The sequence below is a fragment of the Phasianus colchicus genome, chromosome 14 (genome assembly GCF_987193195.1).
Source record: "Phasianus colchicus chromosome 14, bPhaCol1.hap1.1, whole genome shotgun sequence".
Lineage (NCBI taxonomy): Eukaryota > Metazoa > Chordata > Aves > Galliformes > Phasianidae > Phasianus > Phasianus colchicus.
Window position 1 is genome coordinate 16,218,358 of NC_143449.1, and position 23,632 is coordinate 16,241,989.

General features: G+C 45.1%; 1 protein-coding gene and 1 long non-coding RNA gene across 5 annotated transcripts; one reads left to right on the plus strand and one right to left on the minus strand.

Annotated features, from left to right (window-relative positions):
- Positions 1–256: 256 nt before the first annotated feature.
- On the plus strand, positions 257–10,731 carry LOC149916042 (uncharacterized). Of its 4 annotated transcripts, none has more exons than XR_016471142.1 (5): positions 257–348; positions 2,084–2,143; positions 2,500–2,604; positions 4,005–7,006; positions 9,692–10,731. It is a non-coding gene; the product is annotated as an uncharacterized LOC149916042 (long non-coding RNA). The 4 variants fall into 4 exon arrangements; XR_016471141.1 differs by lacking the exon at positions 9,692–10,731 and having other exon boundaries at positions 4,005–5,666; positions 6,731–6,944; XR_016471143.1 differs by lacking the exon at positions 9,692–10,731 and having other exon boundaries at positions 4,005–5,432; positions 5,554–6,944.
- Positions 7,034–22,478, minus strand: HPRT1 (hypoxanthine phosphoribosyltransferase 1). Its single transcript, XM_031594233.2, has 9 exons — positions 22,325–22,478; positions 21,125–21,231; positions 19,542–19,725; positions 14,713–14,778; positions 13,801–13,818; positions 11,745–11,827; positions 9,488–9,534; positions 8,522–8,598; positions 7,034–7,911 (listed from the first exon to the last, which is right to left on the minus strand). Exons 1-9 carry the CDS (start codon positions 22,349–22,351, stop codon positions 7,864–7,866), a joined length of 657 nt encoding a protein of 218 aa, XP_031450093.1. The 5' UTR covers positions 22,352–22,478; the 3' UTR covers positions 7,034–7,863.
- Positions 22,479–23,632: the final 1,154 nt, after the last annotated feature.

Genomic DNA, 23,632 nt, shown 5'->3' on the forward strand with positions numbered 1-23,632 from the left:
CGCGGCGGTGGGTGCGCGCGGTGCGGGGCTGTGATTGCGGGCGGCTCCGGCCGGTGGGATCAGAGAACGGCCCGAGCTGGAAGGACCCGTGAGGAGCACGGAGCCGCTTTGTCAGCGATACTTTCCCCACCCCCCCGCCCCCCGAAGGCCCAACAGCGGGGCGCAGTCCCGGCGCTCCCCGAACCAACGCGCAGCCGCTCTCCCCCCCCCACCCCCCAACACGGCGGGTCGCACCCTCAGCCCCGCCCCTCCCCGCCCCCCTCCCGCTCCCAGCAGCCCTTGCAGACGCCTACAATGAAATTGGCGAAGTTTTTTCGGTTTCGGCGCCATTTTCGAGTGGACTCGGAGGTGAGGACGGAGGGCGGGCGGGGCGCCGGGGCCGGGGAGCTGCAGGGGGCCGCCCCAGCGCCGCTAAACGCTTCCCCCCCCCCTCGCGGCGTGGTACGGCCCGGCCCATGGGGGGGGTGAGGTTCGGGGGGGCACTGCGCGGCGGTCCGAACGGCGTTGCAGGAGTGGGGGTGGGAGCGGGGGAGGAGGAGGAGGAGGAGGAGGAAGGAAGGGGGGGGTGGGAAGAACAACGGCCCAACCGCCCCCCCCCCAGCGCTTTGCGGAGTTGGGGGGGGGGCTGGGAAATTTAAAAAAAAAAAAAAAAAAAGGGGGAAGAAAACGAAAAACCAAACTTTTATGAGCACAAAGGGCGGAGGGGTGCGGGGGGGGGGCGGTGACAGCGGGGCGGGGCCGAGCCCCCCGCACCCGCACGGACCGTTAAGGCGGGAGCGCGCCCGCGGCTCCGCGCCGCCACCGCGGGTACGGCCCCACGTGCGCGCGCCGCAGGTGTGAGGCGGGCGGGGTGCGGGGCCCTTTAAGAGCCGGCTGTGCACGTGGGGGGGCGTCCCGTATCGCTGTGCGTGTCTACGGTTTTTTTTTTTTTTTTTTTCTTTTGATAGCAGAAAGTTGAAGCCGTCGGGCTGATTGAAAATGACGGCGGAATATTGGCACTTTTTTAGCTTTTTTTTTTTTTTTTTTTTAAAGCTGTTATTTTATCCGTGCAGGAAACGGGAACATCCTGCGGGCGGAGGGTGGGGGGTGGGTTGGTTGGTTGGGGGGGGAAGGTGGGGGGGTTGCGGCTGTGCGCTGCCCCGTGCTGCAGTGCCGCGGGGTTTTCCTTCGGTTTTCCTTCGTGCACCGCCGGCAGATCCATCGGTAGGACCGTATCGGAACTGTGGGGGGGGGGTCTGAGCGAAAATGAGAACTGCCCGCCTTGGCGGACACCGCAGGAGTCGCAGCGGAGCGGTCGCACGGGATGAGGGGGGGAGCGTGGTGCGGGGATTCCTACGGCCCCACCCGGAGGTTCCCCCCCCCCCCCCCGGCTTCGTGTCCTTCCCTCGTGTGAGTTCTCGCTGCTGCGTCGTTCAGGCTTTGTGCAAAGTGCCCCGCTATTTTATTTTTTTCGTTGTTTGTGCCTTTGGAACGCGGACAGCTCGGCTGGGAGAGCTGTGGTAACTCCGGGTTGGGTCGGTGTGGTGTTTTATCCCTTCGCTGTGCTTAATCCATGTAGGAAATGCTTAATGCTGACTTATTTCAGTGCTGCAGCGTGTGAGTAGAGGAAGGCGAGTGTGCACAACTGCCCCTCTGTGGGGATTTTCCTCTCCTTCTCCTCTTTCACGCTTTTTTTTTTTTTTCCCCTTCTTTTCTCTTTTTTCCCTCTTTATTTATTCATTTCTGGTTGATGTTTTAAAGCCCCCCTTCATATCTCAGGGTGGCTCTATCTCAGGGAGCTGGGGCTGTGCTTTGCTCTATGGCTGCGTTGCTGTACAAGGAGGAGCTGCGTTGCATTCATGCATTCGTGCACGTTCCACTCCTCCCATTATGTGGGGATTCACTCCACAGGTGCTGCATGGAGCAAATCCCCCGATTCCAGTCCTGCAGTGCAAATTCTGGGGGGATACTCTCCATATTTAAGGCTGCTGGTGCAGCAAATGGCATCTTGGTGGAGCTCTGTGTTTTCCCTTAATTGTGTGCCCTCACAACCCATTGTCACTGAAGTCCCAAACCCTTCTCAGCTCTCTGTGTTGCTTTCCAGCTCCCGTGTGGTTGGAGGCACTGGCAGGAGGAGCTGTAGCCCACGGCCAGGTGAGGGCAGGTAAGTGCTGAGAGCCCGCAGCCATGCAGCACTCACATCCCATCCCACACCTCAATGTAAGGCAGCTCACTCAGTAAAGCACAGCCTGCAGCTCCAGTGCTCAGAGCCATTCTCCCATCAGAAGCACACAGCACTCTCCCAGGTACGTATTTCCCCACCTATCCCAGATTTCCAGCTGCTCACTGCTCTCTGCGAACTGCTTGATGAGCACGTGTTGAAAGCTTTGCAACGGTGTCCTGCCCCTTGTCCAGCTACAACCAGGACTTTGTATTACTTAATATATTTATATAAGTGGATGCTACAACTGAGCTGGTTTGCTATTGCTTTTTTAACGAATTTTATTCTGTTTTCTCGAGCTGCTTGAAGAGATGGAAGCAGTGACCCTCCCCAGCTGCAGCCCTTCGCAGTGCTGTTGCAGAAGCAGAGCTGAAGCACTGTGGGGCTGCTCTGCTGCACCCTGGGTGGGTTTCCCTTTGGCTGTTGGCTCTTTGCAGCACGGCAGTTGTACTTTGCAGAGCTGCAGCTGCTGCCATCAGCACAGAGGACACTGAAGCGTTGAAAAAATACTACTATTTTTTTTTTTTTCAACTTTTTAATTGGCTGTTTCCAATAGGCTGGCACGGGCCAGGAGGGCTCTTGAAATCCCGTTCTTCAGTTTGCTAAAGGGGCAGAGCAGCAGAGGGTCTGGTGTGGGCTGAGCTCCCTGTGGGACAGGCCTGGCTGCTGCCGTCGTTCTGCACTGCTGTGACGTTGCTTTTTGGGAAAATGAATTGAAGGAAGTTGTCACATAACTGGGGAAAAAAAAGTCGAGAGGAAACACAAAAGTCCAGGCTCTCTGCATAGGTCTGGGTCTCTGTGCTGCAGTCTCTGTTGTGCACAGTGACTGATGGAGGGTCAGAGTGCCTTTATTTTCTGGTTGCAGATGGTTTGTCCATTCCAAAAGTACATGAGCGTCATGTTAGCTCTAGGAAAAAAGATCTTCTCCCTCCTTTCTTTCCCTTTCTTCCTCCCTCCTTTCTTTCCCTTTCTTCCTCCCTCCTTTCTTTCCCTTTCTTCCTCCCTCCTTTCTTTCCCTTTCTTCCTCCCTCCTTTCTTTCCCTTTCTTCCTCCCTCCTTTCTTTCCCTTTCTTCCTCCCTCCTTTCTTTCCCTTTCTTCCTCCCTCCTTTCTTTCCCTTTCTTCCTCCCTCCTTTCTTTCCCTTTCTTCCTCCCTCCTTTCTTTCCCTTTCTTCCTCCCTCCTTTCTTTCCCTTTCTTCCTCCCTCCTTTCTTTCCCTTTCTTCCTCCCTCCTTTCTTTCCCTTTCTTCCTCCCTCCTTTCTTTCCCTTTCTTCCTCCCTCCTTTCTTTCCCTTTCTTCCTCCCTCCTTTCTTTCCCTTTCTTCCTCCCTCCTTTCTTTCCCTTTCTTCCTCCCTCCTTTCTTTCCCTTTCTTCCTCCCTCCTTTCTTTCCCTTTCTTCCTCCCTCCTTTCTTTCCCTTTCTTCCTCCCTCCTTTCTTTCCCTTTCTTCCTCCCTCCTTTCTTTCCCTTTCTTCCTCCCTCCTTTCTTTCCCTTTCTTCCTCCCTCCTTTCTTTCCCTTTCTTCCTCCCTCCTTTCTTTCCCTTTCTTCCTCCCTCCTTTCTTTCCCTCCCGCAGTTTAAGGACACACAAGCAGGTTTGCCCTGTTAAGCTGTGCATTCAGCTGCTGGCACTGTGATTCCTGGCCAACAGCTGATGCACTGCAGCCCCTAAGGGAAGAAAGAAAGACAGTGGATCATTCCCCCACAGGTTCTAGAGGTGCAGCTGTGCCTTGTTCCAGCACCATGGGTTTGGGGAGTGGGGTATTTCTGTCTGTTTGCACTGTGTAACTGCTTGTTCTTTGTAGTTGCAGGTTGATAGCACCTGGAAGGCAAAAAAAAAAAAAAAAAACAACACAAAAGTCCTGAGGTGGTAATGCATGCATGTTCATGTCTTCATGTAGAGTGTTCGTCAGTGCCTTATGTCATGATTTACAAATAATAATAATAATAATAACAATAATAACCAAAATACCATTTGGAATGCCAACATTCAGTGGGCTTTGAGGAGATGTAGCAGCACATCATGGTTTGTAGGGACAAGGAGATACAGACCATTCTGGGCTGCCTCATTACCTCAAGGATAAGACAAGAAAGTGAGCTTCTGGTTATCATAGGGGTGGAGGCTGACGTGTCCCCATAGCCCTTAGCTCAGGTGCACGGGGATGTGCAGGTACACCTGTCTGTGGGGTGGCTGTGCAGGAAGAGCTCTGCTCCTCCTGTGCTCTTTGAGTCCATCCCGGGTGGAGCAGTGCCTCCAGAGCAATATTGCTCCACGTTCAGCCTTTTCCCAGCCCCCTCTGATTTGGGGGGTGGATATGGGGGGGGGGGCTGGAGGCTGTGGGGAGATGCACAGGGCTGGAGAGCTGTCAGCAGTGCTCTAGCAGCACGTAAATACTGGAGTGGGGGATCGCCTGTTGCTCTCCAGTATTGCATTGCTGCTTTAGTGTGGCTGGAAATCAGTCCCTGGCACCTGGGGGGGGGTTCTGTGCTGCAGGGGGTGGGAGGGGGGAACCTGTCTCCAGCACCAATAAATCACAGTGAGTAACGAGGGCCTGGTGTCATTAATGGGGTCAGGAGTCTGGCAGGGGGAGACCAAGCCCTTCCCCAGCATCCTGGGTGGGAAATGAGGCTCTGGGGAGGTGGGGGGAGCTGGAGGTAGGGTAAGAAGAAAGTGCTCTATCTCCCACTCTGAACTACCCAGTTCTGGTGGCAGAAAAGGGACACCTGTGGGCTGAAGGCTGCTCCCCTTGGGGCTGCACTGCACTACTGGGACATCAGGGGACATCCATCCTCTGCAGCAGCAATGAGTCCATGTGTCCTGCAGGTAACGGTGCATCACTGGCAGCCCCAGTTCTATGCTGTGCTGGGGGTTCTGGTGGCTGGCTGGCCCACAGCAGTAGTTTTTCAACTGTTTCCTGCGATTACTGAATCCCAGTCTAGTTGTGGGGCAGGAGGGTGGTGGGGAAATGTGCCCTCACTGCTTTATGGCTCAGCCGTTGCACAGCAGCACAGAAGGTGAGCACTTCTGCATTTCTATACTTAATTTTGTAAATTCTATATCAGGTGTTTTTTTAATGCTTTCAAAATTTTGCATCGTCACCATTTTACGAGCAGAGGCAGAGTGTCTGAAACCAGACTTGCTGTGTTGCAGACCACAAAGGCACAGGGGCACATGGAGGTGGCATGGGACTGCTTCTTGCCTGCAGAATGCATAGGGAGGGGGACAGGTAGAGGTAGGGGTGCATTGAGCCATGACTGCCCTCAGCAGCACTCACCCCATTCCCTGTACAACAGCAGCTCCTGCTGCTACTCAGGACTGCAATGACCCTTGCTTGTTTGAATTTTCTAATCTAGGACTTCTCTTTAATGTAAAACAACTCCCCAAAAGGAACCACCAGCACAATTATCATACAAGCTTTCTATCACACCTCCAAGCTCAGCCTGGAGCACCTGTGCTTCAGATCAGTGTGAGTTTAAAGCAAAATTTTTTCAGTGCTTTCATAATACTTTAACAATTGCTCTTCTTCAATGCCAGCCCCTCAAGCTGCATGGCTCCAGCCCCCTTTCCCTGCTCCAACCATCTTCCTGAAGACAAACCCCTTGTTGTGACACCCATCCTCTCCTGCCTGTCTCACATCACAGCATTTGAATAACCATCCTACACCAATGCAGGAAAACATTGCAGAGCAAACTTGTGTCAGGGTTTAGTCCTAAAAGATATTAGCAAATCTCACTGCTTCACGTATAAATAGGTACTTTTATGCCCCCTTTCGAGTTTAATATCCAAATGCCATCAATCTATTCCAGAACACAGTGATGCAGAAACTATTCAGAGGTTGGAGAGAGCGTTGCTTTCTGTAGTGAAACCTTCAATCCGTCCACACCCAATGAAAACTCAAATGGATGTCATAATTCTAAAGTGGGTTTGCAGTTTTCTGTGTTGCTTTTTGTGCTTCCTCTCCTCAGCCAAGCACCACCTGCTGAAAGGAGTCCTGAGCACAGCACAGTTCTCCATACACACACACACATTCAGAAATGGAATCAGGCTATATAGTGCAATTAGAAAAACCCTAACATGAACAAAAGTAAATTACAATCGTGAGCAGTGTTATTTTTCTTACTGAGAATTCTGATTTGAAACTATATCTCCAGCACACTGATCATTACACAATTACATGGTGTAAGTTACTCACATTTTAGGGCTGCCATTAAGTGCCACAGTTGCAAGTGAACACACCAAGGGCAGACAATGCTGCAAGGTGCTTGGAATGTAAAAACTACTACTCAAAAACCAGAAAACACCTTGCAGAACAGACTGGCAAATGCTTCATTGCGTACCAAGCACTGCCAGCACTAAATCCCAGCACCCAGTGAAAGTCCATGTGCAAGCACACCAGCTGCATAAGCAAGCGACAGAGCAGCACAGCAGAAGTAAAGGTGTGCACTGCCATGGTTAGCCTTACAACACAAACAAGATGTGAATAAAATGAAACAATTACTTACAAATTGGCTGGATTTTCTCTCCCTGCAGGTATGTGTTTAATGAAGGAATATTCGTCACTCTTCACTATTGCCAAAACAGGAGAAGGGACAGCACTCAGAATGTTCTCTCTGAAATCCAGTTTGGTTATAGCATGTGCCAGTCTTCCTAAAGCTTTCCCTCAGGCCTTCATCATCTCCCATAGACAGCACTGTATTGACAGAAAGCTCTACAGAGGTAACAAACGTGGAGCCTGCCTTCACTGCCAGAAGCACTAATGAAATATGTTGCTGAGAAGAGAATCTCGAGAGTACTTCAATATACACAGTGAGTGGCATAGATGTATGGGGCGTATTTCAAAGAGACAGCCTTTATTTAAAGTACTTTGCTTTGTAGTTCTTATAAAGTAAACATTACAATACTTTTTTTTTCCCCACAAATATATTAAAACTGTTTAAGTTTAAAAGGCAATTTCACTGTCTGATGGATATTTTTAAAGAAAAAAAAATCTGAAAGAAACAGGCAGCTCAACTAAAACTAGACTTCAAACATTCTGTTTTGTCATTCCATCTCAAAAAAAAGAAAAAAAAAGACATTTTTTACCCAGTCTCCTTTTTACAGCAATAAGGCAACTCCAGGAGGTGTCAGTGGCTCCCTGGAGATTACAGATACTGTAACTGGCTGCTTCTCATGTTTCATAACACCCAAAGGTGCAACTATCCTTTAATCACAATCACATTTGTGAATTAAAATATAAAACTTAAATTACAGTTTTTAAAAAATATTACTAATAGACTTCCCTATCATAAAATGTTTTACATTTACAGTACTCGAACTATTTCAGTTCTGGGTTGATGAGGTTTAAGCAATTTACCACTGCAAGAGTTAGACTCTGGAGCTCACAAACAGCACAACCCAACCAGGGGCAGCAATAGTCGGTAGAGTCATAGTGCAAATCAAAATAAGGAGTGCAGAATTGCACTAGTTGTTTACATTTCTATAATATAAATGAACAAGACGAGATTCTTATATTGTACATGCAATAAGTTATAGTAAGCATATGACGATGGGGCTGGGGTGTTCTACAATTTCAGCTGGTGTACCAGAGTTGAAGCCTGTGAGAGATAGGACTCGGTAAACAAAACATTTCAAAGCTTTGTAGTCGTAGCACTTCAACTGTGTTTTCATGCTTTGTACTTCTGCTTCCCCGTCTCACTGATCACACAGATATGCTGAAACAAAACATTGAAACCTCCAGTTAGAAATGTAATGTAAGAAACTGATGTTCAGGCACAGAATCAATACTGCTCTTCTGAAATAAATGAAAGCATGCCATACAAGTGTCAGCCCTGAAGAGTGTTCTGATACTGTTTGTGCAGAAAAACCACAGCCTTTTTTTGGCTACAAACCTCAGTGTTGCCTTCCTTCTCCTTCCTTTCCCCCCCAATGTCCATTATAAGGGCGTATAAGACCCCAGCATGAAGAACTTGTGTTTTAGTATAAAAAGGCTTTCAAGGTCTCTGCTCTTTAATTTTTGCATAACTAAGCAAATTTAATGTAGATATCTGGTATGATAAGAAACTACACACAAACTGCCACACCGTCCCACAGGAGACACATAACCTCTGTTCTGTGTGAAGCAAAATAAATGTTAGTTCTATCAGAGCTCCATAACACTGCTGAGCTGCTCTAAGGTTTGCCCTCATCACTGCATCACTGATGGAGTAACCTTGCACACGAGCTGTGATTTACACAGAGGAGGGAGAGCAATGTAAGGAGACTTCCCTTCCTTCCTCCTCCCTAGTTTTAAATGGACAAAAACATACGGGAAAAATTACTTACGTTCAAATCTCTGAAGTATTCATTGTAATCGAGGGCGTATCCCACAACAAATTTGTCTGGCACTTCAAATCCAACAACTAAAAAAGAACATAAGTCACCAGTCTGTTAGAAAGGAATTTCCTCGAGTTCACTAGACCTTTTAATGCACACAATTTGGAATTTTATCAACACATAAGCTGCTTAACATTTTATTCCTTCCGCTCAAGTATCCTCAGCTTAATACTCACGTTATTTTAAACTTCTGACATTTCTTGTTGATTGAATTCAACTAAAACAAAGTTAAATAGGTTTATTTATTGATTCCTAATGCATAACGGGCATGGCTCTAGCAAGACAGCCCTTGGACAGTTGGGCAGCATCATCCAACTGCACAGCCTGTAAGACAACCTAAGGAACATGTGAATGAGGCTTCCAAGGTGTTGAGATGCTTCCATCAGTACTGTACAGCCTTGGAAAGGAGAAGGAAGAGGATGTGATTCTGTGGCTGAATTCACTCCACTTCCATTGTGAAAGTGCACAATCCACATTAACAAGAATTTGGCCTTAGGAATGGGGATAAAATACACATTCCTCCCTAAGGAGCTTCCTTAAGTTGCTGGGGATGTTCAAATGGCACTGGGTGGCTACATTTAGGCACCTGAAACACTCCTCAAAGTGCCAAATGTGAGTCCAGCAGGTTTTGCTGACCAAAGTCTTGACTACTTCTAAGCATGGACAATTTCCAAATGAAAAGGGATTCACATGGACCAAAATAGAAATCTAAGTCTTCATTTCATATACTAAACTAATTGCAAATATTTATACTCAGGTTGTTGCTTTTTTGTTGTTGTTGTTTTGTTTTGTTCTTTGCTTTTAAAATCAGTCAAAAACCATTCATGAAAACTATCTGGAATACCCATGGACTTTGGCCAAAGAATACACAACATATCTTTAAAAATGAACAGTGGTGGTCAGAGAGATACTTACAGTCTGGCCGATATCCCACACTTCGAGGAGTTCTTTTGACCAACAAACTGTCAAATAAAATCAAAGTAAAATTGAAACATGGCAATGCATCATGTAGAACTACATGAAATTGTCATGAAGTTAGGCTGGATTTCACTTCAGTGAGCCTCAACGTGTGTAACTGAAAGCACAACCATAAAGATTTTAAACATTTTTCATTTGCAGGTGCAGCTGATCTCAATGATAAACTCAAAACTTTGTAGAATCACAAAAGGTTTACAGCCTAAAGGATAACTACAAAGTCTGCAAGAATGAGGCTGGGAGATCTTAATCTATATGGATTTTTGTTGCCAAAAGTGACTTTGTGAGGCTGTGTGTTAAGAAATTTCAGGTGCAAGCTGAGGTTGGGATCCAGCCAAACCAGCTGGATTATCAGCATTATGAAGCACAATCAGTTGGTTTAATACAACCTCAATTGCACAACGTGTCCTCAATTGTTTTTCACTGCTAATACTAATTGCCCCTATAAAGAAAAGGTTAGCAGGTTTTGATGCTCAGCTGATACAAACCAGTTCCACTTTCCCAGAATTAAACGTCAGAGGTATAAGAAACAGGAAGATACAGAGCTGGGGGTACTGCAGCAGATGGAGATGCCTTGCTGGTTCAGTTTGACTTGCTCTTTATTCAGTTGAGCACATCTACCTTTTAGAAGACAACTCCACCATCCTGACATTTGTTTGCATCAGAGAGTGAGAGAGACTTTGGGAGGAAAGGAAAAGGTGGGTGATGGCCAAATGCAGAGACAGAGCAACATAACTCTGTATTTGCAAATCTCATCCCTTCCTGGATCACCTCTGAAGGTGAGACTTCATTCGTCATGTCTATGATTTCAATTTTAGACATTTTGTTTCTGAAACTTTTACTCGAGGCTTAATTTTTGAGTATTGTGTAGGCCCTGATCAAACAAACCCCCAGTTAGTGTTAGCATTAATTCACATTTCCCTGCTACAATCGATTAATTGTCAGAGAGAAAGAAAACAAGAAAAGAAAGGCAAGTGAACCAACTAAGAACACGACACTTGAGACTACCCAGTGTAATCGTGCTCAGCCTTTGAAGACCCAGACTACTTCAACAGGTTTAAACAACACGAAACTGGGCTTGGCTCACACTGTTTCATACTCATGATGTATACTGACTGCAGTGTTAAGGTACTGTGCAGCAACAATTGCTTCAAATTTGGTGCATTTAACCAGGCCAGGAAGAAAAAGCTCACCTTCAGCAGGTCACCCCTGGATTATCAGCATGAAGAGCTATTCTAGTACATCTAACAACTGCTTCGACATTGTTATGGCAACACAACTGATTAGATATTACACACAGCTCTGGTTTATCTCTAATCCCCAGCACTCATTATGCTTTTATTGCAAAATACACAACCGTAGCATAGGAGTACAAAAGATGTGATTTAAAAAGCTGTAGGAGGAATGCTGATATTAGCTGTTATTATTATCCACAACATTCCTTATTAAATTTAAATTATTTAATTAGAAAATGTTTCAAAACTAATTGATTAAAGATGCAACTAAGTAGAAAAGCCTGGAAGAGCATATGGCTGGGTGACTCTCACAGAGTGACCTCTAAAGCTCAGCTACACTACACACCCTACACAAACAGTAATGTTAGCATGCAAACTAATTTAATTCTACAATTACAGGCACCAGACCAAAAAAAGGTCTCCATTGCACTGATACACTACTGAAGTATACTGAAATTGCAAACAGTGCAAACAGAAATATGCTCAGATAAGACACTGACATATTAAGATAACCACTGTTATTTTTTTAAATCCTAATCTCCATTAAAAATCTGTATTTATGAACTCTATTCATGTTGAAAATACTTCTACCATCGTTAAGAAGGTAATTTCTTTAAGCTCAAAAATTTTAGTTCTTCCATTCTAAACCCAAGTTAGACATCAGTGAAACCCCCCATCCCCAGCCATCAAGGAGCAATACATGTACCAGACATGCACAAGCTATCCCTCCCTGAGACAGAAGGGTTTTAAGCAATAGGATTGGAGAGAACGGCGTTTCTGCCTTGTCACAACAAGCAAAGTGTAATTTATACACTGAACTCCAAGCACATCACATACAACTTCTAAAGAAGTGTTCCTTCCTGTTTGTCTTTTATGGGATTGTATTCTACATTACCTTTTTTTACACCGTGTGTCACTCTGAAGGTAAAATACAGCACAAATAACCACAAATAAAAGCTTACCTGGCCACTTTCACCATCTTTGGATTGTACTGCTTTAGTAGAGACAGCAACGTTTTCATTGTTTTCCCAGTATCAATGATATCCTGAATATGAGAGAATATGAAACCTGTCAAAGCAGCACTTCAAGTTTGTAATGCAGAAATTGCTCATCTGCAATAACACGAAAACATGCTGTAATAATATTGTTCACCATCCGGTACAAGGGATACGGAAAACCACGTCGTGCTTAAGCCACTACGCTCAGGAAAGAGATCACAGTAGCTAACAATGGTTCTTAATTCTTATGGATAACTACTACTTCAAAAGCATGAACTATGACCTTCCTGGCGCCTCTGGCAGATTTTATGGCTCGTGTTCCTTGCAGCAATCAGACAAACAATGTCTAATTCTCACACTATAAGCATAGCATCCATCTTGCAGCTGAGCTGAGAGACACTTGTATACAACAGAAAGAAAAGGAGCATAAGAAGGGAAAACAGTCACAACTCATTAATGTATTTGAAAAAAAAAAAAAAGGAGTGCAATTTACATTACAGATTTTAAAAATAAAGAAAGAAACTGTACTGGTAATATCAGGGTGCAGTTTGATAGTTTCTATTTAGATACACTGAACTGAAGTTTGATGCATTACTTTAATCCCACTTACTACATATATAAACAGAAAAAATAGTATATGACTCAAAACTGAAGCAGCAGAAATGGATATTCTGTTTGGACTGACACATCACAAGATGTCCAGAGGGACAGTCCTTACCCTGGCTGGAACTTGGATGTTTATTTGAAGTGAAGAGGCAGATAACACAGAAATAGCAATGCCTATTTTATCATCTCCTGATTTCTGATTTTCTCAAGGCTCTCAATTAAAATACATCAATAAACACATCAATGTCAACACAGCACCTGTCAGCTATACCACCTTTAACACCTAAGGCTTTTATTCATGGTTATCAACTCAAGAAAGAGACAGACATACATGGATAAAAGCTGATGTATAAACAAAAGCAGCCACTTCTGTGCTCTCAAGTCAAAATAAAAGTTTTAGTGATTTTGTATTGTTTCATTATCTGTTTTTTGGAGGCATATCTCCATTTCATGGGGTTTTTCTGCACATCAAAGGGATGCTCTATAGAACATCTTAGTGCTCTGTGCAGAAGTTACTGTTTAACTGCAACAATGGTGGTTGGTCAAAGGGCTTGTATTTGACAATGCACGAGATGTCAGTGGAGAGGTAATGCACTGAACAGATGAGAAACTAACCCACTTAGCTGCCTGGCACTTTAAAGGCATACATTCATCTGAAATGGAGCAGATACACAATTAAATGCATCTGCCTATCTGAAGCAAAATACTCTTCAAAGGAGACCACTGATCACACAGATGACTGCTGTATACATACTAGTTTGGTTTTAAAACTGAACATGCTTCCTGTGGGATAATATGACAGAAGGAAAGAGCTTTCTCTTTGGTTGCTGAACTGGTTGTCACTGCTGTTCCTGTGCTTACCAACAAAGCCACTACTGTTACTTGGAGCCTAAAGACACTGTTACACTGCACATTCACTTTTCCTGTCTAGTGCTTCTGCTTCCCCATCCTCAAATCAGCCATCTTATTCAAGAGCATCCTCTGAACATAAGCAACGCTGTCAAACAACAAAGAGATGTGAAAGCCAGAACTAAGCAACAGCACCTACCAGGAAATCACAATCAGCTATAGATAGCGTTGCCAGTATCATCCCAAGAACAGCAGCAAGACAGAGATATGGGAATTAGCAACAGCAAAATGCTGATTAGGAATCAGCATTCTCCATGTCTGTATTCTCTAAACAAATCATACATAGGGCTGGGCTTGTCTTTGTTTTTCACTCTTTTAGGATATTCCTACCAGGAACTTCTTTCTGCACTTCAGTTTAACTTCCTAGCTTGCCAAAACACTGACATGCTTAATTTCACTTTGCTTAGGTCACTTTTTAATAAGAATTTTAAAAAGTAATAATAAATCATAACAAGTAAGAACTGACAGAATCACAGAAAACTCTGAAGTGAAACACAATACTTACTTCTACAATTAAAACATTCTGTTGGAAAGAAAAAAAAAGATAAGAAGAATCCATTAGTATTTAAAGAATACACAATTTCTAATATATCCTATAACTTATTAATTTCATTTTTAGTGCAGTTAAATATTTGTACCATGATTTATGCATGTCTGGCCGTGTAACAGTGGATCCTATTTAGCTCACATTTCTGATGCTGTAGTGACAATCAGCCTCAGTATCTCATGCTAGGTCCAAAGTGATCTTTAAATTCTCACAATGCAAAGAGTGTTGTGCTATAAAGCCAAGCAGTTTTGTCACACCTACAGCCTTTACACTGAAATGCATCACAATTTTTTAAAGACTGTTTATATGTAATCAAAAGGGGAAAGCAATGAACAGGAGGCAGTGGTGTTTTGCTCACGGATACCCAGCTCAATGACCTCTGTACAGCCACTGAAGAAAAGCAGACTCCTAGTTTACATTCTCTGCATTTCCCTCTCTCTTTGTTACCTGTAACAGGACCCTCAGCTCCTAACCCAGCAAGTTACCTGCCTAAGTGAGCTCCCTTCACTACCACACTGAAACATCAGCACAGTAAATAAATAATGCCACACTCTTTTAAAGGTAGCTTGAAGACAACAACCCTGACAGGACTGCTCTTCTCAGGGACCACAGAGAAACAAATACCCTGAATATGGCTCATACTGAAGACACTGAATATATATACACTTACTTTTAAGTTAAAACTAAACCAATGGCTCTGGTGGAGCTTATGCATGTCACTAAGTTACAGCGGTGAATACTTAAAATGTAACATACCCATTGTCTCTTAAAAAAACTCTGTTAGCCCTACAAGTCAAGAAAGCACACAGTTATCTGGGTTTTGGGGGGTTGTTTCCTTTTCAGTTCATGTAAACACTTAAAGAGTCATACCTTTCCAGTCAAGGTTGAGAGGTCATCCCCACCAATGACTTTTATATCTCCAGTTGACTGATCATTCTAATAAGAAAGAAAAGGGTGAGCATTAGCATTACCAGAATTGAAGTCATCTTTCTTCCAATAAATATCAAAACTGCAAAGTACATAATGAACCAGTATTAATGTTACCAACAGCATCTATTCACTTAGAAATTACAAGTAAGAATAAGAAAAATAAGCTACAAAACAACCAGAGAAGCACGACTTTGCCTATTTTACGACAAAGGGTAATAATGATCTAATAATTTGTTGTAGAAATTAAACTTCAACACAGGTTCCCAAAGCTATCACTACAATAGTGCTGTTTCAGCAGAACTGGGCTCTGACACAGTCCTCAAGGAGCTGTTACATAGAGAAAGTGAAAAACAATGACGAGGAGCACCTCAGACCTCTGACATTTATTAAAGCTGACTTCAAACCACAGCAGTGTCTCACATCAGATGTGATAAGCTCACTGCTGCACTACTTACGGGTGATGCCATTATTCTACAATTTAACCATTTGATCTGAAAGTTTACGTCTCCTGTCAAACTCTCTTCTCATAGCTACTTGCCACGTATCTTCCCTTTAGAAAGAAAGCCTTTCTTTTTTTGCTGCCCTACATCAAAGCCTAAGCTTGCTGCATGATCAGTTCCTTCCCTAAAACCAGAAATAGCAGATATCGAGGGGAACACAAGGAAAGAGATGGCCACATACAACCTCCTGCTTTCACAGATAGGTATTCAAGGACAGGTATTCACCTGTATAAATTGCAGAGAAAACCTGAAAGTGTTATTACAAAAAAAGAAAAAAAAGAACCAAACAATTTAGAGAGACACAGGCACTGGCTATACAGTATGCAACACAGGGGTTACAGTAAAGAGAAAAAGCATTGAAATCCTTTGGGCAGTGATGTCAGTGCTCTCGGATAACGAAGTGCTGACAGCTTGAGGGGATGTAAAAGCAGATGGTTAAACCTGGGAATACTTCCTGTGTACCATTCCTACAGCACAATACTGAAAATCCCCACCCACAAGCCAAGTATTAGAAAAAGCATCTTTACAGTTTTAACCATATGTTTTAAAGATAACAGCTGTTAGAGTTATACTGCTCCATTTGATAAAATATTCAGCTGCTCCAGCACTCCCATCGCAGCAGAACAGAACCAAACTGAACAACAAAAATAGTGCTGTGCTGAAAATGTCCAACAACAGGATGCCCAAATCATCCCAGCAGATATACAGAGCCCTGCTGGGTGCCTGAGACACTGCTTAGACAAATCAGAAGAACACGGCTCAGTGAAGCATTGCATTCATTATGCTGAGGGGCACCTCCTGCCTTCATCCCATCTTATAGTTATCTGAAGTGACAGCTTCTTTGAGCTCTTCCTTGTTTATGTTGCAGGATTCTCTCTTATCTATTCCTCCACTAACACACAGTCAATCATTGTTCCATGGAAGCATCGTTCTTTATGAAAGAAAGATGCAGAAAGATGCTGCAGATATTTGTTCCATTAGAGTGATGGGCACAGATGATAGCCCAGCACTCAGCAAACACATTAAGATGAGTTTCCTGGTCATCTCTCTGGCTTCAAAGCAACACACTACACAATCAAAGGAGAACACCACAGAACTCTGCAGAACACTGTAAACTTCTGGATTGTGCATATTCAAATTTAAAGATCAGCAGAGAACAATCTGACTAACAGCAACTTTCCTTCTCCTTCCCACCAAGAACCATACAAATGGCTACACTCGAACACAAAACACAAATCATTAGTGACATATTTACCTGCATTCCTATGCAGGCACTGAGCTCCAGAGCAATTAAAGGATAAAAAAAGATTAACGAATTTCCAACCCTGGTTCTAACCAGCTTTCCACTGGCACAAACTTTGTTTAATAATTAAGCGATGTTTTAATTATCTTCAGGCCTATTATTTCTGATTTCAGTACTGGTAAGACTTTAATGCTCTGTGGCTTAGCACAGAAGAGATTTGCTGGTTAGATCTGTTTTCACTGCCTCTTCGTTGTCATTGCTAGAAAAGAAAAAACAACATTGCACTGCAAGATCGTAACTCCTGACCAGTGACTCAAAGATCACCTTTTACAAAAGCACTGAAGTTCCTTACACTGTTTGCTATGAGGCTTGGGTAGCACGAGACCTTTCAGAGCACTGCCTCCATCAGTCCAGTGAGGTTCTACCTCAGCGCTGTCATGCTCCACCAAAAAGGCCCACCTTCCCCAGTGATGTGCAGCACACCTGCTGACTTCTGGCTGTCTTTCCTGACTGCACATCAACAACTTCTGCCCACCTTTAAACACAGGAGGCTGGTGAAACGCCATGCTTCTAGTACAAACCAAATAAACTGCCTGTCAAGAATACAGACACCCAGTTCTGATCACAAACACTGTCTCTCCATTTCTTAGCAGCTTGCCAGATCATTACAATCCACTTGTAAGAACTTCGAAAGCCGGAGTCAGAAGCAATGGTTAATCACAGCATGATTATCTCCATATTCTTTGAGAATTATTTCTGGGTGCAGTCACACCACGAGCTTTGCTTTATGAAACAAATAACCCATAAGCTTGCAAATATTAAAAGATGGCTTTCAAATAAGAATAGCACATCAATTGCATTGATTTTAGAACCACGATACGAGTCGGGCTGCTTTGTTTGAGCAACTGTGGTATTTTAAACATCACACACCCAGCCTGGCAAGGCAGGCAGCACGACCAAGCAATTGCATCCAAAGGCAATCACAGGAGAGCTCCACTTCCAGCTGCCTGCTATGGTTTGTGATGGTTTTCTCATCCCTAAGAATGCCAAGTCCTTCATTTAGTAAAGCATGAATAGAAACTATGGAACCAATCTAGCACTGCAGGACTATTAATAATGGAAAACCTGGTCAATCAGTGACACACACGTTCCTGTTAGGATACTCTCACCCAGTCTGTCAAGCAGTGCAATCTAAAGAATACAAGTCTGGATATTAATAACCACCTAAGAGAGTCAACAGCAATGAAATGCTCATAAATATCCTCCTGGGGGAGGCATCAGGTAACTGCAGCTCCAGAACAAGAAAACTTTCCTCTATAGGACTGGCTGACAAAACCAAAACCCTGAAGCCAACACCTAGAGCAAAGCATTCTGCTTAGACAGCTTTCTGTGCACATTTCTCTCCTTTCTCTTCATTTAATCCTTCCTGTGACCAAAAACAAAAACAGGCTTATGATTTCCATTACTTATTTTGCTGCTTATTTCCTGATCAGAATCAAGGCGCCACGGTTATGGGTGACAATAAACAAAAGCAGCAGCATCAAAGCACTGCCCAATGAACAAAGCTGAACAAAGAAAGCTTACTGGGGAACAAGACTTGCTTTTCAACACAGTATTTTTTTTCAGGTGTTTCACAGCACTTTTCCATTAGTTTGTTCCAAGTTACTTAGGAAGAGAGCAGAAGGGTGGGGTGGTCTTCATATTGCTTTTAAATACATCAAATAAGCTACTGGATGTGTCCCTTGAAGAAAGCTGAAGGTAGAAATTTCCTTGCCAATGAAGGTGAGACTCATCATTTCCTATCCTGCTCAGTGTTGCCCTGCAATAGAAACATCCAGCTTGCTGACAGGCGCTGTGTGGGCATGTGGTGGCTGTGTAGGGTGGGAGGAGGGAGCCAGAAACTTCTGCAGGGAGCAGAAAGGAAGCACCGTGCAGCTGCTGCCCCATGCAGTGAGCTTCCCAGCTATGTGGGGATGGTTTAATGAGATGAATGATGAAGCTGAGTTTCTAATTTAGCAACCACTATTTTTTCTATTCAAGCAGGCACTTCTCTGTGACTGTGACAACAGTTCACACTGCTGACTTGAATACAAGGGTGCTGAGACACAGAACTAACAGCATAACTTCAGAAACAGCTTTTTTTGACACCACAAAATGAATTTTAAAAAGCATTAACTATTTCCACACAACAGGTGGTCTGATGGACGACCTCAAAAATACCCTCAAACACTATCAAGAAAACACAAGACTCAGCTGCTAAGTCAGCAAACAGAGAGTGCATACATCCACCTCTTCCTCTGACCTGCACAACAAAATCTCACACTTCCTCTACCAAAAATCACCCATTACCTCATGCTTCATTTTCCCATGAAGTTAAATAGAATCATAGAATTGCTCAGGTTGGAAAAGGCCTTAAAGATCATGAAGCCAAGGCAACCTGCACAGTTACTAAAAGGTAACACCATATTCTGTGGCCACTAACCATAATCTATGTGTAGGAATCTAGTATTTCCTTAAGGCGAAGCATAATTAATTTGTTCACTGTTCAGTTGAGCAAAACAAAAGATGATAGAGGGAACTCAGATACAGCCATGTTTGCAGTTTTCCAATCTTTCAATCCAGTGAATGATGTCTGAGCCATATCAACATTTCTGGAATTTTTTTTTTTTTGGTCACAATATTTGCAGGACAATCCTCTGTATTATTCACAGCATTAGAGATGAGGAAGAGAAGAGAGGAAATTCTTGAACGTATGAAGGACATAGTAAAGGTCTCTTTGCTCTAAATGAGGACATTACTGGACTAAGGATGTAAAGACTAAAAGCAAATTGATTATATAAGATAGGCAAAGAACAAGTTAACTTGAGACTACCTTTTTTCCCCTCTTAATTCTCTCATTTTTTTGTATGACATGAGCACATCTAAGCAAAGTTTTCACAATCTCTAGTGACGGTATCTAAACCGTCTGTGTTGTTAACTAGAAGTTAGTTCAAATAAAAATGGCAGAGTATTGCAGATATACTTACACAGTAACTCTTCAACCTAATGAAGTCCACAGTCATGGGGATTGATTTGTCACTGTTTCTGTTCAGTGCTTTGATGTAGTCTAACAAATCAGCAAAAAATTTATAGCCGCCCTTTAGTACACAGAGAGCTACAATGTGGTGTCCTCCCATGCCCTTCATGATTTCACGTGCCAGTCTCTCTGTCCTATACAAAAAAGCACAAGGGTTAGCTGTCATAACACATTCTATTTGCTTACCATTGCAGTATTTTGTCTTGCAAACAACAGCAGCAAACACATGCAAACTCAGAAATGGATTTTGCTTAGAAATGTTTGCCTACCACTTCAGCCACTTTTACACACTATTGGCCAACCCAGTTTTGCTTTTCAAGGTTAATCAAACAGTAACACTGCCAAACTCCTCTGTTTTCATACTTCACGCACAGCCAAAGCAAATCTTAACACTCTGAAACTGTTTCACTGGCAGATAAGCCACATAAAGGTGTTCTCCCCTTTCAAACATCGGTTCAACTTCCATGCAAAGAGCAAAATAAATCAATACATACAGACGGCAGCCCTCACTGACCAAGGAGCAAGAGAACTCCCCAACTGTAAATGACAGCTTCACATTTTGCCAAGCTGCAGATCTGTCCTTACTGCAAAGCACAACAACAACAAGACAGAGCAAGAGAACACTGCGCTGTTTTTCTGCAATCATTGTTTCTAAATTTGTACTGCAGTTTATCTTAGCATGGTATGCATTTACAGAGCAGCAGCAGGTTACTCAGGGAATGCCCACCACTATAAACTTTACATCCATTATTCAATGATGTGTACTTGGTCCAATCTTTTCCTATATATGGTCTTCCATTTCAAAGTTATTACAGCATTTACAATTTAAAGAAACAAAACGACATTTTATAGGAACGTTTAATCTAATTGATCAGCACCATGCACAATCTAGAAGCATTCCTATTCTTAAGACCTCTCAGAGATCTACTCAGAACCGCTCTGAATTTGCTGCTCATTCTAACAGAAACTAGGCAAGCATCACAAAGGGAAACAAAACAACATCTTATGTGCTTATGGATCCATTCCTCAGACCACATGAGATAAAACATGCAGAGCACCCGCAGATTTCAGCAACCACAGGTGACAAGGTTGGACCCCCCCCCCCAGCAAGCAGGGGATGCTGGATATCGCTCATCTGCTACACCAACACAGCAAAGTCTACAATGGTGTGATTAAGAACTTATGCTTGTTAACATCCTAGGGAAGTTCAAGAGACTCTAATTGTTTCAGATTGAACTAGCACAACAGGTAATGTGCTCTCATTAGGTTTTACGAAGGTAAAACATCAAAGAAACCCCATGAAGGCGTCGCAGGTTGCTACATACCACCTCATTTCTTTTGAGGATTATGACAAATTTCCAAACAATAGTGTAACTGCAAAAGCACCAACTCTTAGAAGCCAAACAAGAAACAGTTAATTAACCATGTAGTACTTAGTCTCTAATTAAATGTAATCTATTTAGACAGTCACCAGGCAGCAAGCTATCAGTGGCAGTGCCATGGAATCAGTGCAGCGTCCGAAGGCAAACAAACCTGTCCATGATGAGCCCATGAGGAATATAGACTTTCTCCAGATCATCCGCATAATGTTTTGGTATGCAGAACAAGTCCAGGTCGTAACCTTGTTCATCATCGCCAATCTGAAAAGGAAATCAGGTGAGATTTCTACCAAGACTTATAGAAAGCCTGCAGTGAGAAAGCGCAAATCTTTTGCTTTATCCAACGCGTTACACTCATTGGGATCAGCTGATCTTTTTCCTCTACAGAAGCATTAGTCACGGTGAACACAGCAGAAAGCATCAGCTTGCAGGAGTTGTCTGAAACACTGCAGAAAAATGAAAGCACTACATCCTGCCTGATCTTATTTCATTGGGAAAAAAAAAAAACAAACAAACGAGCAGCTTTTTGACACCTTTGATTTTAGCGGTGTAATGCAAAACCTGCACTGGCAACTAAGCAGGGAGGCCTCGGAACGCGGGCATCTTCCAGATCCACATCACAGCACAGCTCACAGCCGGCTGCCGGTGAGGGACGGCTGTGGGAAGGAGGCAAAACGAGGGCTGGGAATCACAGTGCTCTGAGATCCCGAAGCAGAAACCAAAGCTGTACCTCAGAGCTGCGGGCGCATCCCCTGCACGGCACAGCCGAATCCATACACGCGTGTACGCGTTAGGACAAGGATTAACGCACGCATACGGTTACACAGCCGGCGCTGCGCTGGGGGCACATCATCAGGGCGGCACGGAGCGCGGCTCTCCCCGAGCGTTAAGCCAGCCGCAAGCGGACAACGACGGCGTGTTTTGCAACCGCTTCGCTTTTCGGTCCCGCAGGCGGAGGCCGTCACAGAACGGAGCCGAGCTTCCCTCCCGCAGGGCCGGGCACCGCCAGCAGCGCGAGGAGAAGCGACAGGAATAGGAAGCGGCGCCGCGCCGGTCAGCGCGAAAGGAAGGCATTTCTGGGCGAGCTCGGAGCTGCGGCTCCGGCGTTTCCGACCGCCTCTCCTCCGGGAGACGCCGCCGCCGCGAGCGGCTCCGGCACGCGGAGGCCCGGCCCGTTCCCGCGGGCAGCGGCGGCAGGCCGAGCTCCTCAAGGTGACTCCGCGCCGCCCGCCCCGCGCGCGCGGCCGAGGCCCGGCGAGATCAACCCGCCCCGCGGCACCCCGCTCCGCGCGGCCGGGCCCGGAGACGCGGCGGCGGAGGGAGCGCCGCTTCCCCGCCGCGGGCCCGCACTCACCACGATGCAGGGGCTGTGGGTCGCCATGGAGCGGCGCGGCCCGCCGTGCAGGCTGCTGAGCGGCAGCGAGGAGCGGACGGAGGCGCTGCGCCCCGCGGCGGCCCCGGCGCCGCCCCCGCCTTCCCCGCCCTCAACATGGCGGCGCCGCCGTGCTGCGCGGCATGGCGGGGAGCCGCCCGCAATCGCCTCAGCGCTGCCGCGCGTCGTCGGGGCGTTCGCGATGAGCGCCTCCCCGCTTCAGGGCTCCCGGTGGGCGCTCTGGGGCTCGGTCCCCGATACGCGGCTGTCTCTGTTGCAGGGTTTTCTCCTCTCCAGCGACGGTGCGGGAGGGACGGAGCGAGCTTGCTACCGTGCTGCGGGAACGGGCACCGATACTGCGCACACTAACGGTACTCTTAGCTGGCCGTGCTCGGGCTTTTTCACTTTCCTACAGACAAATGGAAAGGGACGCCCTGCACCCCCGTCACCTCCCTGCGCTGAGGGGATGTGAGAGGTTTCCCATTAAATACATCTGTGCGTCTCCGTGTGATGAAGATGGGGCTGAGCTGCCTCCAGATCTACACGGAGATGTAAATCAAGCAGTTCTAGCGTTAATACTGCCGTTCCAGAAACCAGTTTGAGCGTTCCTTTGTACAAAACGCCCCATTAAGCAAATCCGAGCATCAGGCTGAGCAAGCTGAACGCACAGGTGTTTAGCTTCAGTTTGGGTGGGTGAGCTCTGCAGCGGGAGGAAGAAGCCTTTATCAAGTTGCCTAGAGCAGCAGAATGAAATACAGCCAACAGCTAACTGATATCAGCTACATGTCATAGCTGGCCTATTTCCAGACGGCTGGGAAAAACAGCAGCTGCCCTGATGAGTCCATGGAGAGCCTGACATTACTGGGCAGTGTCCGTCCAGGGATTGTGAAACCGCAGGAGAGTTTCAGGATCTGCTTTGATTTTAGTTATCTAAGACATTTCTCACGAATGACTGATATTAATGTGGGCTATTAAAAGGAACATCCAACAGCCTCTTTCTGATTGCATGCAAAAACTGTTGGCATGAGTTCTGTGCCATTTCTCCCGAGTGGACAAAAGCATCAGCCCTTTTTTGCCCTTCGGGGTGAGCACGTTCTTTGTTCTTCCTGCCAACCAGCACATTTCTAGATTCAAAGCATTCCTGATCCTGCTGGCACCCCATTATGGAGGGAAGCACAGATTTACAAAAGCAGAAATATTTGCTGATATTACAGGAAGTTGGTCAGCTGAGATCAGCAACAGATTTAGTAGATGACCAGTTTTTTTGTGTTTGTTCATACGGGAGCCATC

What these genes read in the sequence shown, in the direction of transcription:
- HPRT1 (XM_031594233.2), bottom strand. Translation starts at nt 22,351, where the DNA reads ATGGCGACCCACAGCCCCTGCATCGTG. An exon ending in AAGATGGTGAAAGTGGCCAG is followed by an intron (nt 9,535 to 11,744) that starts GTAAGCTTTTAT and finishes TTTATTTGACAG; the next exon opens with TTTGTTGGTCAAAAGAACTC. An exon ending in TGTGGGATATCGGCCAGACT is followed by an intron (nt 8,599 to 9,487) that starts GTAAGTATCTCT and finishes GTTCTTTTTTAG; the next exon opens with TTGTTGGATTTGAAGTGCCA.